Below are 19,231 nucleotides of genomic sequence, written 5' to 3'. Positions count from 1 at the left end.
TTTGTACATAAGTCAAATTTCACACATGTGAAAGTGTTTGTAGGATAAATTACTTGATGTAGGTTTGCTAGGTCAAAAGGTGTGTGTGTACATTAGTGAGTCTGTTAGATATGATGAAACTGCCTGCCCCAGAGGTTGTGCTGAATCACACGCCCGCCAGGGGTGAGCGTGAGTGTCTGTTTCCCCCCAGCCTAGCCAACACAGATTTATGAAATGCTTTGATCTTTGCCAATTGGGTAGGTAGAAATGGTTTTCCATAGTAGTTTTAATTTGCATTTCTCTTGTTATGGGTGACGTCAGCTGCTTTCCAAATATTTAAGAGATTTGTATTGTCTTTCTGTGAACTTTCTGTTCATCCTCTTTTCCCATTTTTCTACTGGGTTTTTGTTTTTTTGATTTGTAGGAACTCTTTACATATGAGGGAGATTAGCTCTTTAGGGAGATAAAAATTGCAAATGTCCCATAATCTCTCGCTCATCTTTTGATTTTGCTTTTGATAGTTTTTACTATGTAGAAAAAGAATTTTTAATTGTAATTGAATTTATCAGTCTTTTCATTATGACTTTTAGGTTTTGTGTCAGGTTAGAAAGGACTTATTCACTACAGCATTATATGAGAATTCTTTCATGGTTTCTTGCTCTTTGGAAATCATCCTGGTATAAATTATGCCTCCAGCTTTCTCTCCCTCCTCTGGGCTCTGCTGACTTTTTAAACAGGCAACTAGCAGTGCAGAAGTTAAGACTTAAACCTAAATCTTTCTTGCCCTTTCCAGGACAGTGGCTACTCTGGGTTAAATCTTCTGTCACCAGCAGACCCACTGTCTGGGTGGGCCGTGGGAAGCCCAGTGTTCTGCCATCTTGGGCAGAAGTAGCACCACATGAGGTCCCTGAAGGCCAGCTAGACTTCCCCTTTCTGTTCTTTGTTATCGAGGGGAAAGGGATCAGGAATGAAACATGGGCATGAAAGTGTTTTCATTCTAAAGGGGGAGCCTAGTGAAGATAGTGCTTAAAGGAATGAATAACTAATGGTGGAATTTCAGGCAAGAGTTGGGGGAAGATATAGCTGTTCTTTCCAATATGGGAACCTGGTTGTTTAGTTGGTCAGTTAATAAACATTGTTGCCTGAACACCTCCTGTGTGCAGAGCCCTTTGCAGACACCTGGGGGAAGGGGGCACCAAGGTCTCTGCCTTCTGAAAACTTGTGCCTGGAGCTGAGTTTCCTCTTGACACATAGAAGGTGTTAGTGCACATCTGCTGAAGGAATGAATGCATGAATCTCTGTCAAGATGAGTGAATGAATAGATGAACTCTTCCCAGGCAATCACTAACCATCATTAGAATTGGCACAGGAGATGGCAAACTGGATCTATTATCCCTGGCGGCTGGAGCCTTGGGGGGGAGGGGTGACAAGGTATTTGTGTTTTAGAGGAGAGATTGACTAGGGTAATGCCTAATCCAGACGGAAGAGTGGAAGGGAGGATTTCAGGAGCAAAGAACAATTCCCTACCCCACCCCTGGAATTAGCCCTCTGGGGCCAGATGACAACACGCAGGCTTTTCAGCTTTTCCTCAGTTCTCTTTGTTTTATGATTTAGCCTCCGCTGCTAGCCCAGCCCAGAGCTGGGCCTCAGAGGTTTCACATAACCACCTCCTTTGCAAGAGGGAAAACCGAGGCCCGGATCAGGTAAGGGTCACAGAACAAGTTAGTGGCAGAACTGGGACTGGAACACAGGTCTCTAGACCCCGAGACTGAGTGACAGCTTGTGGTCCCTAGAGGCTGGGGTAGAGTCAGCCTGGGAGTTCTTGGGGAGCAGGGCTGTCTGGGGGCATATGCTATTGGGGGCTTTGGCTTTTGCTCCTGCCTGGTGGCTTTGCAGACTGTCACCAGGAGGTGGGGAGATAAAGTGGAGGGTCGTTAGGGGCTCTGCCCCCTGTGCACCTCTGTCTCTCCTGTTTGGACCTCATGGGTGGGCTTCCTCAGCTCTAGGAATTGAGCCTTCCTTCTGGGCGCATTTGCTATTTTGTCCTCACAAACGTGGCCTGTTGGCTGTGAGGACCTGTGCCTCGCTCTCCCCCGAACTTGGGTATCAGCACCTCAGTTTACTGATGAGAAAACTGAGGCCCGGAGTGTGAGAGACTCTGCCACTCCTATGGCCAAGGGCAGCAGAGCTGGGATTTGAACCCAGCCTCCTCCCTCCCAGGTACAGCTCATCTGCGGAAAGGTGTGATGCAGCAGGTGCTTCCTGTTCTGGGGGTGACCCTTTTGTCTGTTTTCATCATCTTCCGCCCTGATGCCCGCCCCCCAGCCCCCTCACCAAAGCCGCCCTGCCTGCTCTCTGCCACCTTTCTGCCTGGCTCAGGATTCGAGCTGGTTGGCTCATCCATCTGTCCGTCCCACAAGCATCTGCTAGGGCCTAGCTGCAGGACACAGACTTAAATCCCACGACAATTTGGTGAGGCAGGTGCGGGGATGTTTGATAGGAGTCTCAGAAGGCCTCCCGATGGGGGCGAATGCCCAGGAGAGAATGGTGTGGGGAGGGAGGTTAGGCCCCGGCACGAGCTAAGGCTTGGGAGGCCCTTAGTCCCATGAGGTTTTCTGGGTGCCCCTAGGTGCCAGGCCGGGGCTGGGCAGAGCAGCTGCTGGCTCTCCTTCACAGAGCTCTGGGTCTCCTGAGGGAGGTGGCATTAACATGAGTCCCTCAGCAAACAGAAAGTCTGCCAGTGACCCAGCCCACCAGGCACTGGGCTGGCCTAGGGGGCAAGACTGTGCTGGTGGGTTCCTGGCTGCAGCCGTACGGTCACCTGGGCGGGGCATGGGTACAGGGTCCGGCCTGAGGGGCTTGAGTGGGCCCTCTCCTCTCCTTAGGCCTGCCTGCCTGCCTGCCTGCCCCGCTTCACACGCCAAGGCCCCACTTCCCCTTTCTGGGGCCACCAGGCCCTGTACAGCTCCGGGGCCTGCCAGGGCAGGGCCAGAGGAAGCCGGGCTGGGTTCCTGCCAGTATTGCTTGGGTGAGGAAGTGGGTATCCTGTCTGTGTCTGTGAAAGCTGGGGTGGGCTAGAGCTCCCCCAGGGGTGTGGTAGGGCTGGGGGTGCCGCCACATCAGCCAGTTCCGCTGGGGAAGGACTTCCTGAGCACCCCTGAGGGCCCAGTCCTGCAGTCATAATTCGAGGTCCCAGCGCCCTATCTCCAGCAGCTCTTCTAGCTGAGGAACCTGGACCCCGCCTGTCAGTATTTGGCAAGAAGACCCCAGTCCTGTCTTGCTGTGGGGAAGGGAGAAGACGGTGTGTATGGGGTAGTTCAGAGGGCTTCCTGGAGGAAGAGGCCCTCCTGGATCTTGCTGGCTTCGAGGAGGCTCCCTGGCATGGCTGCCTCGTCTTGCCCCAGGAAGGCAGAGGGAGGTACCTTGATGGAGTCCACTTTGCCCCCCACCCTCTGTCTGGGGCCTTGAAGGGGGAGGGCAGAAAGGGGTTGGCATTCTGAGATGTTATGGGCTCTGGGAATGTCAGCACTGGGAGGGTGACGGACAGGACCCTGAGGGGCCTGTATTCAAATCCCAGCTCTCTTTTACTAGCTTTGTGACCTCAGGCAAGTAACTGAATCTCTCTTTGCCTCAGCTCCCACATCCGTAAAACAGACACAGCCGTCTTACCTACAGGGCAGGGGTGCAGATTTAGAGAGACTACAGTGCTGGGTACACAATAAGAGGTCAGTAGGTTTTGTGATGGTCTCTCCTGCTCAGTCACGGGCCTTGCGGCTGCGGGGAGCTGAGTCCACCAGGATCGCTTGGGGGAAGAGCTTGATTCCGCTGGTATCAGTTTCTACCTAAGTATACCCCTCCGCTCCCTAATTCCTCCCGCAGGGGAGGAATCTCTGGAGGGTACTGGCCTCCTGCAGCCTTGGGCCCCCTGCTGCCCTGGTTAGTTTGGGACACGGTGACAGAGGTTATGAGCTGGGGTGGGGATTGGGAAGGGTTCCCCTCCCTGGCCGGCACCCCTCCAGAGGAGGCCTTAGCCAGGGCTGGCTGCGTCTGCAGGGGCCCACTCTCACCTTTGAGCTAACTTCTCCCGACTTGGACTCATCAAGGGGCCACGAGGGCTTTCTGGACACAGCAAACTGGGGCAGGAGGCCCAACGTGGACCTTGGGACTCTTGGTTGCAAGTGCCAGAAGCTCACCCTGGCTTCGGCTGGGAGGGGTATTGATTATCCCTTGGGAGTAAGTATCTGGGGGTTGCTTGAGCCTCAGACAGAGCTGGATCTGGGGGCCCCAGCGGGTATGTTCAGGGCTCTGTCTCTCACCAGTTCTCCGTGTGGGCTTCCTTCTCAGGTGGGCTGTCCACTGTGGTGGCTCAGGTGGCTGCCAGCGGCTCCAGGCTGCTGGCAAAGAGAACATCTTTTCCTCGTGGGCCAGCAAACATCCCAAAGAGTATTCTCACTGACATGGTTTTGGTCACATGTCCATCCTTAAACCAGTCACTGCGGCCTGGGAGAGACGGTGCTGATAAGCCAGACCCGGGTCATGTGGCCCCTGAACCAGGGCTGAGAGGGGGAGAGGACCATGTCCAGCAGAAGCGGGAAACACCCTCCCTCCTGGACCCTTGGGGTCCCCCTCCTCCGTGAGATGGGGCTGCTCCCCTACCAGAGGTATCGTGAGGTGTGAGTGACAGTGAGGGAGCCCTGGGAATCCAGCCTCTCCAGGTAAAAGGGCCTCGACGTCTCTGCTCTTTGCGTCTTTGGAGTTCACAAAGGACCCGTGGGGTGGGGGTGAGGGAGTGACAGGGAGGCAGGGCCTGGCTTGACCTAAGGTCGGACTTACAGCCAGAGCAGCGCCCAGCGCTGGAGAAGACTGCCCTGAGAGGGGATGAGCTCCCCATCACCGAGGCCTGCAAGTTGAGGTTGCGGCAACACTCGTTGGAGACGTGGCAAAGGAGTTCATCCAGGGCCTCACAGGGGCCCTCCCAGTTATCAGCTGAGTTGGCAACTGGCAGAGGAACTGGAGATTGGACAGAGGGGCCTTGAAACCTGCCCTGACACAGGGGGCCTCTGGGTCTCACTTTGTGGGGTGGTTCCTGGAGAGGAGCTGGCCTGTGGAGATGCCTGTTGGTGCTGGGTTGTCTGCAGGAGGGAGAAGTGCGGCCCTTCCTCCCAGCCCTGCCTTGTACTGCCGGCGCTGGACGGGGTCCCTGGGTGCCTAGTCTCCGTGCCCAGTACTGCCCCTTGTCTGCCTCTTCTCCCGCCTGCCGTTGCCCAGGAAGTGGCCTAATTAGATCCCCAAGACGAGTGTTTACCAGGCCTGAGTTCCCAAGACTCTCGGAATCTTTCAACTAATCCCTCTCTCTCCATGCCTGCCTCAGCCCGGCTTTGTGTGCCTGGAAGGGCAGGTTGGCATCTGGGGGTGAAAGGCTGCATGGTGTGTGTGTGTGTGTGTGTGTGTGTGTGTGTGCACACGTATGCACACTTGTGCATGTCCTGGCCACCCACAGCTCTGCTCCGGGGGCTTTGCCTGGGGGATGGAGCAGCTGCGGGGAGTTGCCTTGGCTCCTTGGAGTTTGGGGTTTCTCGGCCTGGCAGTCCCGGTGCACTGGTGTTTGCAGCAGGCCGGAGGGACAGGCAGTGTTGTGTATACTTTTGACAACTGGTTCAGTCACTGGGACCTGCTGCTTCTGGAAGGAGCTCCATGGGGAAGCCTTTCTCAGTTCAGTAAGACAGTGAGGCTGGGCCGAGGAGCCCTGGTTTGGAAGCTGGCAGACCCAGGTTTGAATCCCAGCCCTTCTACCAACCAGCTCCAGCTGTGTAATCTTAGGCAAGGCACTCTCCTTCTCTGGGTTCAATTCTGCATCTGTAAAATGGCTGTAACACCTTGGCCTTAGGTTATGAAGGCGAGAGTGGAGATGTATGTGCAGGCACCTGGCGTGACAGCATGACAGCCGTTTTACACGTGCCCTGGAGTGGGGGCTTCTCAGGGCAGGGACCTTACCTTGTTTCGTGACCCCTTTAGCACAGGGCTGGGCATATATGGTTAGTACTCAAGAAATGCCTCTTGTGGAACAAAGACTGGTGAGTATAGCTTTAGAGGTGGCAAACTAGTGGGCTGCACTATGCAAATTTTATAAATTTGTTTTAATTGAAGTACTGTTGATTTACAGTGCTGCGCAAATCTCTGCTGTGCAGCAAAGTGACTCAGTAACACATGTATTTATGTTCTTTTCCATTAGGTTTATCCCAGGAGGTTGGATATAGTTCCCTGTGCTATACGGTAGGACCTTGTTGTTTATCCCTTCTAAGTGTAATAGTTTGCATCTACCAACCCCAAACTCCCAGTCCATCCCTCTCCCTCCCCTCTCCCCTGGCTGAGTAGTATTCCATTGTATATAAGTACCACATCTTCTTTATCCATTCATCCGTCGATGGATATTCAGGTTTTCCCGCGTTTTGGCTATTGGCACGAAACAAATTTTAAAAATTAGCTGGCAACATTTGGAAATCAGTATTTCATGTAGAAATCAGATTAGTAGCTTTTGTCCAAACACTTTGCACACTTTGGCGGTCCTGGCCCAACCCCCTCAGGGTTGCCTGGGTTAAGCAGGTAGTTGCCGAGGCTTGTAGACACCTGCCTGGGCCCAGAAGGAGCAGAGGGGCCAGGACTCCTGGAAAACAGCCCCTTCCTCCACCCACAAATATGTGGTTTTTCCATTTTGTTCCTGGGATTTGAGGAATAGGAGCTCCCAGATGGAATAGTGCCGCAGGTGACTCCTGATCCAAGGTGGCCCCAGGTTACTCAAGGCAGTTGGCACTCACTGGGGGACTTCACTCAGACTCTGGGATTCTGGGTGCCCTGCTATTTTGCCTTTGGGGGCTCTGGACCAACTTTCCTTCGCAGCTTCCACCAGTGGCCATTTGCACCCTTTGTGACTGCCCTGAGCCTTCCCATGTCTTACCACCTCCCTGCCCCCTGCCCTGTCCTGGTTCCGATCTCTGATGCAGGCCTGGAGGATGTTGGGGGCCTGGACTCCTGGTCCAGGGCTGCTCCCTTGACACAAGGTTCCTGCTGGGAATATGGCAGCCACCCCAAGCCCCAGTCGCTGCATCTAGGGATTGCACATTTTTTTGGTAACTTTCTCTCCCTGGAGACTGGGAGCCCTAGCGGGAGAGGGAGCTAGCCTGACACACAGGAGATATAATGGGCCTGGTGTGCCATAGGCATGGTTAACAAGCTGTTTGGGAATAAACGAATGGGAAAATAAATGAAAGGTGCTGGGGAAAGAGGGAGCCCCTGTGGGCTAAGCATTGCAAGCCTGGGGTCCGCTCTCAACTTTGTCATAAAGGGTCCACTGTGTTCTTCTCTGAGGTTCAGTTTCCTTATCTATGAAGCGGAGCTTGCAAGGTTGTTAAATTCTTGCCAGTGGGCCCTTTCAGAAAAATTCAGTCTTATGTGGAAGCTTAACATAATATGAATGCAAGGGGTACGCTCTGAGTGAAGCTGGCGTTAGTGTCTGAGACACAAGACTCATTGAAAAGTTCCAGTAATCGAGTGAGTGAGGTCTTTGCACAAGAACCATTGGAACAGAAGAAAGCCTGCAAACAGACTTCACATGCATGGCCACCTGACTTAGGGCAAAGGTGCCTCCACTAAAACTCTTGAAGGAAGGATGGTGGCTCCACGAAAGGCTGGTGGGGAGATATCCATTCAGAAAAAAGATAGATATCCATTCAGAAAAATATCCATTTAGAAATGGATAAAGCTAGACATCCATTCAGAAAAAAGATAGATATCCATTCAGAAAAATATCCATTTAGAAATGGATAAAGCTAGACATCCATTCAGAAAAAAGATAGATATCCATTCAGAAAAATATCCATTTAGAAATGGATAAAGCTAGATATCCATTCAGAAAAAAGATAGATATCCATTCAGAAAAAAGAAGCTTGATCCCTGCCTCACACCATACACAAGAATTCCTTGAGATGTATCCGAGACCTACATGTGAAAGTAAACTATTCAAACTTCTAGAGCAGTGCTTTCCAGTAGAAGTTTCTGGATGATAGAAGGGCTCTATATTTGTGCGGCCCAATGTAATAAACAGTAGCTATGTGTGGCTGTTGAGCACTTGAAATGTGACTGGTGTGGCTGAGGGGCTGAAATTTTTTTTTTAACTTTAAAAATGTTTTAAATGTAATCATCAAGCTATTATTATACTCCAAAAAAATTAAGTGTAATTTATTAACTTAATCCCACCTTCAGTTCACATTTAGATTTCACCAGTCGTTTGAAAATTTTTTTTGTAGTTGCAGCTTTTTAAAATCAAAATCCAGATAAAGTCCATTATATTGCGTTGGGTTTGTAAGCCTTTTAAATTTATTTTATTCTGTAACATCCCCACTGTCTCTCATGGTACTGACTGGTTAATAACGGGTTATGTGTCCTGCAGGCCAGTAGTTTTCAAAGTGTGGACCAGCAGCTTCAGCATCTTCTGGGAACATGTGAGAAATGCACATTTCTTCTCAGGCCCCTTCCAGTCCTACTGAAACAGACGCTGGGAATGCAGCCCAGTGATCTGTGTTTTAACAAGCCCTCCGGGATCTCTCCTGGGTACCACTGTTGTTGACTAGCCCACGTCATAGATTTGGCTGGTTGCCACCTCCTGCCGCCATTTATCTTCTCCAAGTAGCCTTATAAATGGGACTGAACTTTTAATTTCGTTTGTGATCAATTTTTTAATTTTTTGATCAAAAAATTAAATTTTTGATAGTCATACGTGGCTAGTGGCTACTGTATCGGACCGCGCAGTTCTCGGAAACACAGGAGACTAGCTTTATGACCTTGGGGTGGGCCAAGCTTTAAAGACCTAAAAGTTAGGTTTGGTGAAGATTGATAAATCAGACCCGGGGCTATGAGGCCTGGCCTTGCTCTCGCCCGATGCCAGCCTTCCCAGTCCAGGTCAAATCTTGGTCTGCTTTGTGTCTCTGCAGAGCTGAGGACCCTGCGTGTCTGTTCCTTCGGGCCTGGATGCAAAGGCAGATGCGGGCGGTGCAGTGAGCAAGGCCTGGCAGCTGGAACAGTGCAGGCCTCGTGTGTCCATGGAGCTGCTGGCCGAGGGGACTTCTGCCCAGCTCCGCCTGCCAGGCTCGGAGAAACCAGAGGCCTAGGCGCACAGGGGTGGGTGTCGGCAGACAGATGCTCCCCAGGCTGCGGGGTTTCCTGCGTGGACTGCTGGGCGGCTGTGCCAAAGGTGGAGGATGCCGGCCAAGGGGCGCTACTTCCTCAACGAGGGCGAGGAAGACCCCAGCCACGACACGCTCTACGAGAAGTACCGCCTCACCAGCCAGCACGGGCCGCTGCTGCTCACGCTCCTGTTGGTGGCCATCACTGCCTGCGCCGTCCTCATCGTCATCGCCTTCAGCTACGGGGTGAGTGGGGGCTTCCCTGGGGTCCAGGTCTCAGCTCTGATGCTTTGTACTTGTGAGGCCTTGGGCAAGTCATTATCTTCTTTAAGCCTGAGTGTCTGCATCTGTAAAGTGCTATGGAGCATATTTAGGCTGGAGGAAGACACATTTTTTATTTTAATTTTTAAGTCTGGGGTGGTTTTAGATGTTACATTAATTTGGCCAAATAAATTACCCTCACTTTTCTCCACAATGGACTTTGATTTTACTGAAGGCCTGTGTGTCACTGCTCCCACTTCCAGTACCGTGGCAGACATCATGCATCAATCCCAGAACTCTTTCTCACGGAGCCGGCCAGGGTGGGGGGATGTGTGTGTCTCAGAATCCTTCTTATGACAGCGGGCACCACTAATATTATCTCTGACTTAGGCCTCGTCCTGCTATAGCCATGACCTATGCGTGGCTGTTGAGCACTTGAAATGTGGCTAGTATGACTGAGGAACTGAATTTTCAATTTTATCTTTAATTATTGGAAATTTAATTTTGAGTAGCCACATGTGGCTAGTGGTTGCTGTATGGGACAGTAAAGTTCTAGAAGAAAACATGAGAGACTACAGGCTGTTAACAGGGTGAAATGTGTAAGGTGGCCAGCACCCAGTAGGTGCTCTGCCGGTGCTGCCTGTATCTCTGTGCATATAAACCCGAGGACCTTTGTTTTGTCATTTGGCACATAGTTACTGAGCGCCCACTGGGTGCTGGCCCCAGATTAGTCTCTGTGCTCATGGAGCTTATGGGCCTCTGGGGGAAACCAGGTGCTGTCCACCTGTGAACGTCTTGCCTGTTACCTCTTCTCCCCACACTGTCGCACTTCTGTACCTTTCCTTCAGCTCGTCCCCTGTCTGGGATGCCTTTGGTCGTATTTCCTCATAAACATCCATTCATTCTTTAAGAGTTAGGAGCAGTGGCCTCTCCCCCAGGAGGCTTTCCACAGCTTTGCTCCTGTGCTCTTGTACCTGTGCCCTGCAGGTGTGCACAGAGCTGCTGGGGACCCCGGGGGACGCCTGAGGTTGGGGGGGGAGTGAGAACGTCACAGGACTGGGCCCCACAGGTGACTGGGGGAAGGTGGTGGTGAAGGCACCCCTAGCAGAGGCAACAGCACAAAGCCTGAGGTAAGAGAGAACTTGATGTTTAGGGGGAGGATGGACACCACCCACGTGGAGGAAGCAGCAAGTGACCTTGCTTAGGGCAGGCTGGACAGGCTAACCTGGCAGGCTTTCTGGAGGAGGTGGCACCCCGCTGGGGAAAGCTATGGCATTTCTGTGTATGTTCACCCCCCGCCTCCCCCCCCCACAGGACCCCTCCCGACACCAGGCTGTCCTGGGGACGGCGTTCTTCACGCTTGCCGTGTTTGTGGCTCTCTACGCGCTCGTGTATGTTGAGTGCCTCGTCCGCCGGTGGCTCAGGGCCTCGGCGCTGCTCGTCTGGGCCTGCCTTGTGACGCTGGGCTACGTGCTGGTGTTTGACTCATGGATGAAGGAGGCCTGTGACTGGGAGCAGGTAACAGGGGACCCTGGCGCCCCTGGGGGCTGGGTGCTGCCAGCCAGCTGTGCACTCGGTAGCTCCTGCCCTCTCTGGGCATCAGATCCCTTCTGGAGACTGGGCCCGCATTGGGTGTGCCAGCCACAGGCCCCTCCCTCTCTCCGGGCTGTGGTTCTGTGACTGAGAACGGGCCCTTGGGCTGATCTTGTTCTCTCAGCTCTGTGCTGATGAGATGGGGGTGAGGTGGGAGAAGAGTGTCCACTTGAATGTCTGGCTGTGGTGTTTCTGGAAATGACACGTCTCCAACTCAAAGAGGCAAAAAGGCACAAATTGGCTCACGTGCCGGGAAAGGCCCGGGGGTTGGTCTGGGGCTTCAGCAGGATGGCCAGATCCCGAGTTCTCCCGGCTCTGCTTTCCTCTGTGCTGTTTCATTCCCTGTCAGGCCACCCCCAGCTCGGGACAGAGGTGCCCGCGGCACCTCCGGGCTGCCCGTCCACCAGCCTACCCAGGCCAGCTGAAGGAGGCAGCCCTTTCTCAGCCAGCTTGAGCTGCACTGGCTGGCCTGGGGCCTGGGCCCAGCCCTGGACGGGCATTGTCACCGGGGGCGGGGGGGGGGCCCTCTGACCATTGGGGCTGGGTCCTGTGACTGGGGTGGGGTGAGGCTCAGGCAAGCCATGCGGGTGGGAAGCTCGGGGGAGGGTGCCGTTCCCAGCAGGGGCCAGCTCGGAGAGTGGGCGGGGCCGGTGGGCTGGGCTGCTGGGGGTGGCAGGTGAGGGGGCCCTGCCCGGCCTTCCAGTAGTTACCCTTCCTGCGGAGGGAGAGCTGTGGGCAGTGGACACCAGGCGAGAGCTCCCTGGGTCATGAGGGCGGCGGAGGCTCAGCCTCGGCCCCAGACGGTAAATCAGCTCGTAGGAAATGATGCTGGCCGGGCATCACTTTCTCGTTCTACCCTGTGTCCGTCGCTGCCTCTCGCCACACAGGGTGGGAGAAGGGGCCGACCTGAGGGCCGAGGGCGCCGGGGGCGTAGCCTCAGAGTTCAGGCTTCTAGGGCCATCCCCACGGGCCGGGGCTGCGGAGTGACCCCAGCTGAGCCCTGGGCGGGGGCGGCGTGATGGCCGCGCTCATGACGCCGCTGTGTGCAGGTGCCCTTCTTCCTGTTCGTGGTCTTCGTGGTGTACACGCTGCTGCCCTTCAGCACGCGGGGTGCCGTCGTGGCCGGGGTCGTCTCCAGCACCTCCCACCTCCTGGTGCTCGGCGCGCTGATGGGGGTCTTCACCACGCCCAGCGTCCGGGTAGGGCTGCAGGTGAGGGGCATGTGGGTCTGGGCGCGGGGCCGCCTAAGGCCTTGGGTGGGGCTTTGGTTTGGGCCGAGGGAGGCCAAGGCTGGAGCGGGTGAGTTGGAGGCCTTGGAGACAGAGGTGTTTGCTAACAGGTGGCCTCGAGGCCGGGCTTCGTCCAAATCGGCAGGTGCCCTGCCCTGCAGCCTTTTCTTTGCTGGCCTGGGCTACCCCAGAGGCTCAGCCCCTCCCTCGAGCCCTGACCCTCGGGCCTCCTTCCTGGGTCCGGCGCACTGCTGCTGGGTGAGGCCCTGTTCCCGAGGTTTCACTCGTTCAGCCCAGAGCCCCATCTGGACAGGGTTGGACACCCCGTCTGGTGACCTTTGTGTTGAGTGATTGTGAACAGTTAGTGCTGATGCACAGATGTGTTTTCCTCCTGACTGGGCCTGGTGTCCGGTCTGGGAGGTGGGGGCCAGAGCTCTGGGCAGCCAGCCTGGCTCTGTGCCTTCCGTGGCTGTCCTTGGTGCTCCCTCTGGGCTCTGGGCTCTGTGAGGGGATGTGCTCCTGCCTCCCTGGAAGTGGCTGGCTGCTCTGGTCTCTGGGGCCTGAGCCCTTCTGCACCAGGGAATGTCTGGCGGATGCTGAGACAGGCCTGAGTCCTGGTCCTGTGGTCACAGTGACCTACTAGGAGACCAGTGAGTCTAGGAGACCAGTGAGTCTGGACCTCAGTTTCCCTGCCTGCCCACCCCAGAGAGGCTGCAGCCCGAGTGGGTTGGGAGGCCAGGGATCGGGGAGGGGGTGCCGTCACCAGCCCACCAAGGGGGCCGGTGTCCTGGGGCACGGGCCAGGCCCGATACTGAGCCCGCCATGGCCCGCCCGCAGCTGCTGGCCAATGCTGTGGTCTTCCTGTGCGGGAACCTCACGGGCGCCTTCCACAAGCACCAGATGCAGGATGCCTCCCGAGACCTCTTCACCTACACTGTGAAGTGCATCCAGATCCGTCGTAAGCTGCGCATCGAGAAGCGCCAGCAGGTGGGGACCCGCCTCCCCCTGGAGCCACAGCCTGACCCTGCCCGGCCCCCCGGCTGTCCCCCAGGCCCCACGCCCTGCATCCTCTCTCTGAGGATGTGCTCACTGAACAACACAGCGAGGCACCTGGGGCACCTGGCCAGACACCTGTGCCGGCGTCATCCCGGGGGCTGCTGGGGACACGGGAGGGTGTGTGCCTGCCGGGTTGGTAGCAGGGTGTAGGCCAGCAGCGATGGGGCACGTGGTGGGCAGAGGGGCAGGAGGGCAGAGAGGATGGAGACCCGGGGCCTGACGCTGCCCTCCCTGTGCCCCACGTGCCAGGAGAACCTGCTGCTGTCCGTGCTGCCGGCCCACATCTCCATGGGCATGAAGCTGGCCATCATCGAGCGGCTCAAGGAGCGTGGGGACCGCCACTACCTGCCTGACAACAACTTCCACAGCCTCTACGTCAAGCGGCACCAGAACGTCAGGTGGGCGGCTGGCCGGGCCCGTATGCACAGTGTCTCCCAGGGCGGCCCCAGCAGGTGGCCCGCTGCCCTCCTACCTTGAGGCCCAGGTCCCAGCCCGCACGGGGACTGGGGAGAGGTAAATCCAGGCCCCTCCCTGGGCCTCAGTCTCCCACTTGTTTCCCCAGGGGGTGGGGGCAGATTTGATTAGTATTGGGGGAGATCCACTGCCCCCTAAAATTGTCCAACTCTGTGCACGAACGTGACTGTTGGGAAGAAAGGGGTCTTTTCAGATGATTCTCAAAGGGGCACAGGCCCCCCAAAAGGAGATGAAGCCCCACCCAGGTGACTGCCAGGGGACCCCCAGTCCCGACACCTGTCTTTGACTGATTTGAAGGGGCTGCAGAATCTTACTCAGCGGCGCTGACCTGAGTGAAGCGTAGATGTGGGCGCTGTGAGCTCCACCCTGGGCTTCTGCCTGCAGGCTCAGCATTACCCCCGAGACTGGCCTGCTGCCTCTGGGTTGTGGATGGTCCAGAACTGTAGACTCAGGAGCGGGGAGATCTGGTGCAAAATGCAGCTCTGGCTTCCCAGCAAGTCTTAACCTCCCTGGGCCTCAGTTTGCTCGTCTGTAGAATGGGGTTCCTACAAGGGCAGTGTGAGGACTAGATGTGTGAAAGCGCTGGGTGTGGAGCTCAGCTGGAGGGAGCGTGCAGTCACATCTTACCAGGGCTTTAGCTCTGAAGTCTGCGCAGAGGTGAAATCCAGGTATAGGGAAGGGGAGAAGTTCCCAGGTGCCTGAGAATCCACCTGTAAGGGCTCCATTCAGTCATCTGTGGTGAGGCTCTGAAGGGGTTGGGGGTTCCAGAGGGCCCCTGCAAACTGGGGCTTGCTACATTTTGCTTTGATGTGAAGCCTCTGGAATTTTAATTCATCCTTATGGTGGGGGGTTTCTCTCCCACCCCTGGCGGCAGAGGGCTCGCAGGGGTGATTGGGTGCGGGGCTGACAGATGCTCAGGGGCTCTTGGCCCTGACCCTCCTGCTGGCCCCACCCCACCCCCAGCATCCTCTATGCTGACATCGTGGGCTTCACGCAGCTGGCCAGCGACTGCTCCCCAAAAGAGCTGGTGGTGGTGCTGAACGAGCTCTTCGGAAAGTTCGACCAGATTGCCAAGGTGAGCCCACTGGCCTGTGCTGCCTCCCCTCTGCTGATGGTAAAGTCAGGAGCCCTTGCCACCGCATCCACGGGGCGGCCTGTGTCCAGCACTGTGCTGAGATGGGTGTGGGGAGGCCTGGGCTGAATTTTAGCATTCAGTCAGCAAAGCTTTCAAGTGCCCCATGGTCAGAGTGGAGGTTGAGCCAGGATCCTGTCGCCCAGAGTGTGAGGCCTCTGGGGAGACTGTCAGTGCACACTGGGGAATGCACTGGGCTTCACGAGCTTAGAGGGGAACTCCAGAAGGCTGCCTGGAGGAGGAGACGGCTCCATCCTCACTACGCAAGGTCAGCAGCCTCAGCCTCAGCTCCACCTGGGAGCATGGGAGGACTGTGGAATGCCAGGCCTCACCCAGAATCTGCCTTTTGACAAGATCCCAGGGTGAATGGTCTGCACATTAAAGTTTGAGAAACCTAAAAAGAAACTGAAGAGGAAAGGGAACAGTGTTATGGGCAGAGGGAACAGCATATGCAAAAACCTAGAGAAGCAAGAAAGCTCTGTGTGCCCATGCAATGAAAGTGGCTCAGTGTGAGTGGGACAGAGTGTGTTGGTGGGGAACATGGTCACAGGGTCAGACATTCAAGGACTTGAGGACTGAGGTGAGGAGCGGGATTTGACCTAAGGACCCTGGGGAGCATAGCAGGTGCCAAGCAGGGAGGGCATTGGGCAAGGAGAGCCTCCAGGGTTCAGCCAAGGCGGGAGGGGTCTGGAGACCAAAGAAGGCTGAGCTGAGATCTCACTGTTTTGTCTCCACAAGCAACACCCAGCTCCACGGGTGTGTGTAGGGGGCTGGGGAGGAGCCTCAGTTATTCATTAATTTACCACCTGGTCTGGAGACCTGCTGAGTAGCAGCCCTGGGCTGCCCTCAGGTTGCTCCCAGGCTACGTGCTATGTGGTTGGAAGAGGGGTACAGGGGGCAGGACTGAGGGGTGCTTATTTAGCCCAGCCTCCGGTGGTCAGGAAGGCTTCCTGGAAGTGGTAGCCACTGAGTAGAGACCCAAGTGTAAGATTTAGGGCAGTGGCTCTCCGTCCTGGCTGCGTGTTTGAATCACATGAAAAGCTTAAGTAGAACCCTAGTACTCATGCCCGCACCCATGAGAGTTTTTCAGAGCCTCCCGGGTGACTCCATGTGCAGAGAATCGATGGTTTAGAACTTGATGGGAACAAGTTCTGGCCTCGCACTAGGAAGAGCTGCTCAATCTTGGGAGGGACTGCCTCGCCAGGAGCAAGCTCCACCTCAGGAGATGAGCTTCCCGTCATAGGAGGTAACCAAACTACAGTTGGACACCACTGGCCAGGGGTGCTCTGGAGAACTGTCCCCCCTGGGTACTGTGGACTGAGTGACTCTGAGGGTCTGTTTAGCCGGGAGCCTTCCTTTAGGAGCTTCCTTCCTTCATGATTTCTCTGGTGGAGGTTCCCAGAGGTTGGGCCTTATGTGGGCCCAGGCTCCATCCTCACTACACAAGGCCACAGCTGGCTCTTCCCCTGCCCCAAAGCCAAGGACCTGCCCTTGCCCTTTTGGACACAGCCCGCTCTCCGTGGCAGGCCCAGGAGGCAGCCTCATTTTATAGATGAGAAGAGGGAGGCTATGGCAGGTGCCAGTCTTCAGGCCAGAGTGTCCAGTCCCTGGGCAGACACAGCAGGCAGAGCTGATCCCAGCCTTTTCTCCTATCAGCAATCAGATTCCAGAACTGCAACCTCCTGGCGAGAGCCAGGACCTGCTCTCAGGGGTGTCCGCATTGCGTCTGGGCTCAGGCACCTTCTGTCCCAACACACTCACACAACTCCTCCAGTCTGTAAGTGCCAGGGGCACGGGGAGGAGCAGCCTGGGGAATGTGGCCTCCTGTAAATCCCTGACAGCGGGGCTGGATCCAGACTGTTATCCTGCGCCTGGCCCTGGAGGAGATAAGGGCAGTGGTGCCCTGAGCCTGTGCCTGGGTGTCCCAGCCCTCGCCAAGCTTCTGCTGCTTTCTAGGAAAGCGCTGTCCTCACCCACCTCCGTTAGGCCATTCAGAACTCGGCATGTGCCAGACGGAGCCCATCGGGAAGCAGCTGGCACACACTCAGATGGGTCATTGGAGGAGGGCTTAGGAAGGGGACTGCTCACAAAGGCCTGGCAGGTAGGGGACGTCGAGGGAGGGATGGTGCCTGGCCTGGTCATTGGCGCTGGCTGGTCACCCACAGGCCTGGTGGGCATGCCAGGGAGTGGGCACTGGATCTGGAGACAGAGGGTACCCTGGTTCTAGGAGCCAGCCCTCTGGGAAAAGGCAGGAGGGTGCTGGGGCAAGGCTTCACTGGCGCCCAGTAGGCAGCTTCTCCTTCCTGTTCCCTAAAACCCCACCCTCAAGGCCTTGATGTGTATGGCCACCTTTGCTAAAGGCTTATGGAGGGTCAAGTAGCTGCAGCACCACTTCAGATGGAACCTCAGACATCCTACCTGGGCCTCCCCTGCCCCTCCAGGGGCATTTTTTTACGTGACCCCACCCTCTCTCCCCACTCCCATCTTTCGTCTCTGTTCTTCCCCCACTCCCCAAACCTTGTATCCCTAGCAGCAGAGTCATCTCTTGGGTTACCTTGACACCTGCTGACCCCGGAGCTTATGGCACCTGCTACCTCTCTGTCCTCATCCCCCCTACTCTCTCCACTCCACCCACACTGACTGCTGTGCTATGTCTCAAACACCCTTCTGGCCTCAGGGCCTTTGCACATGCTGCTTCCTTCTGCCCGGATGCTCTTCCTCCAGATCCTGGCATGGCTTGCTCCCTCAGTTCCTTTAGGACTTTGCTCGAATGTTACCTTCACTGGGAGGGCTTTTCTGGCCTCCTGGGAACTTCCTCTTCCTTCTCATTCCTCATTTTTCTCCATAGCACTTATCATGGGTGTCTACAGATTTTATTTATGTAGCTTAGTGTCCAGCTCTGCCACTGGCTGCAGGGATTGTTTTCTGTTTTGCTCACTGCTGTGTCCCAGTTCTGGGGCAGGGCACTCCGTAGATGCTCAAACATTGCATGGATGAATGAAACAAAGGTAGCGCCTCCCTAGAGGTCCTCAGGTGGCCGCCCTTGGTAACACTTGCTTTTATCCCTGACACCTGCTTGGGGTTCGTCCTGCAGACCCCCCCGTGTTCCCCGTCCTTTTGCCGGGCCCAGAGGCAGCTGCTGGTGGCTGGTGCCCCAGGAGAAAGCCCCTGGCCAGAAGAGAGTCTGGCTGACTCTGGAGGGTGTGGGGAGGTGGCCAGCATGCCTGCTCCCTGGCCCCTGGGCCATCTGCTGACCAGGCCTCCCCTTGCCCTGCAGGCCAACGAATGCATGCGGATCAAGATCCTGGGCGACTGCTACTACTGCGTGTCAGGCTTGCCCGTGTCCCTGCCCAGCCACGCCCGCAACTGTGTGAAGATGGGGCTGGACATGTGTGAGGCCATTAAGTAGGTACCATGCACAAGCCTGGGGCACTGGGGCCTGTTCCCACGGCGGGCCCCTCCTGCTCCCCAAGGCATGCTGGGGAATGCATTGTCCCCGCTTTGCATATGAGGAAACTGAGGCTCCAGGGGCACAGGAGGCTTACCTGGACCACTCAGCAGTGTGTTTGCATCCCTCCCTCTGGGCCCACTGGGACTCCGAGTTCCAGAGAGTGTCAGAAGCTCAGAGCTGAGGGCCATGAGGACGGGCAGCTGGGCTCCGTTTCTCCGGAGGCTGAGCCTTCACAGCAGCAGGGGAGCTGGCAGACGCAGGCTTGGACTCCAGGCCTCCGTCTGCTTCCTGTTCCCCCTGTGAAGACCCTGGAGTTGGGGGACTAGCTCTCAGAGCTGCAGGGAGACCCCCAGCCTCCTGCGGCTCCTTGCCACCAACATCCCAGCTCCCCACAAGGCTCTCTGGAGCCCCGAGCAGCCGTGGCGTGTGGCGGTCAAGCGGGTGGCGGAGGGCCAGGCGGGCTTGGCCCAGCGGCCCAGTGTCCGGGGCAGAGCAGGGCGCGGCTGGGCTGCCGGGCAGCGCACAGCTTCCGCGCAAACCCAGCTCCAGCTTCTCCTCCTCCTGAAATCTCACCAGAAAAAAACCCGGCCAGGGAGTCGGTCCAGGTCACAGGCTGGCTCTGCGTCACCGCCTGTGTGACCTCGGGCTGGTGCCACAGCCCTGGGGCTTACTTCCCTCCCTGGAGCATGTGGAGGTGGTGCGGGGCCCTCTGCTCCCCCGGCTTTGACCCCGGCAGGCTCGGTCCACCCCTAGCCCGTTGGCGGACACATGGCACCGGCTGCTCCCCAGGCCCTCACGCACTTATCAAAGGGAGCCGGAGGCCTGCTCATGTTGGGGGTGCCTTGTGCCCCAGGGAACTCTAAGTTGGGGCTCCTTG

At 56.4% G+C, this 19,231-nt stretch overlaps 1 protein-coding gene across 9 annotated transcripts in view; it reads left to right on the top strand.

The window, feature by feature from the left end:
* ADCY7 (adenylate cyclase 7) overlaps positions 1-19,231 on the top strand; it is a 60,623-nt gene that overhangs the window by 23,591 nt on the left and 17,801 nt on the right. For 5 of the 9 annotated variants that reach the window (XM_068528332.1, XM_068528335.1, XM_068528331.1 and 2 more), the window contains exons 2-9: positions 6,212-6,252; positions 8,967-9,404; positions 10,734-10,937; positions 12,062-12,223; positions 13,079-13,228; positions 13,547-13,695; positions 14,735-14,846; positions 18,181-18,308. In XM_068528332.1, coding sequence (XP_068384433.1) covers positions 9,234-9,404; positions 10,734-10,937; positions 12,062-12,223; positions 13,079-13,228; positions 13,547-13,695; positions 14,735-14,846; positions 18,181-18,308 — 1,076 coding nt within the window. In that variant the 5' untranslated portion in view covers positions 6,212-6,252; positions 8,967-9,233. Of the gene's footprint in view, positions 1-5,872; positions 6,054-6,211; positions 6,253-8,455; positions 8,478-8,966; positions 9,405-10,733; positions 10,938-12,061; positions 12,224-13,078; positions 13,229-13,546; positions 13,696-14,734; positions 14,847-18,180; positions 18,309-19,231 lie in introns of those variants that run through there. The other 4 variants (XM_068528333.1, XM_068528339.1, XM_068528337.1 and 1 more) reach the window with 4 other exon arrangements.

The sequence above is a fragment of the Eschrichtius robustus genome, chromosome 19, assembly GCF_028021215.1.
Source record: "Eschrichtius robustus isolate mEscRob2 chromosome 19, mEscRob2.pri, whole genome shotgun sequence".
NCBI classification, from domain to species: Eukaryota; Metazoa; Chordata; class Mammalia; order Artiodactyla; family Eschrichtiidae; genus Eschrichtius; species Eschrichtius robustus.
This window is presented reverse-complemented; position numbering and strand designations above follow the sequence as displayed.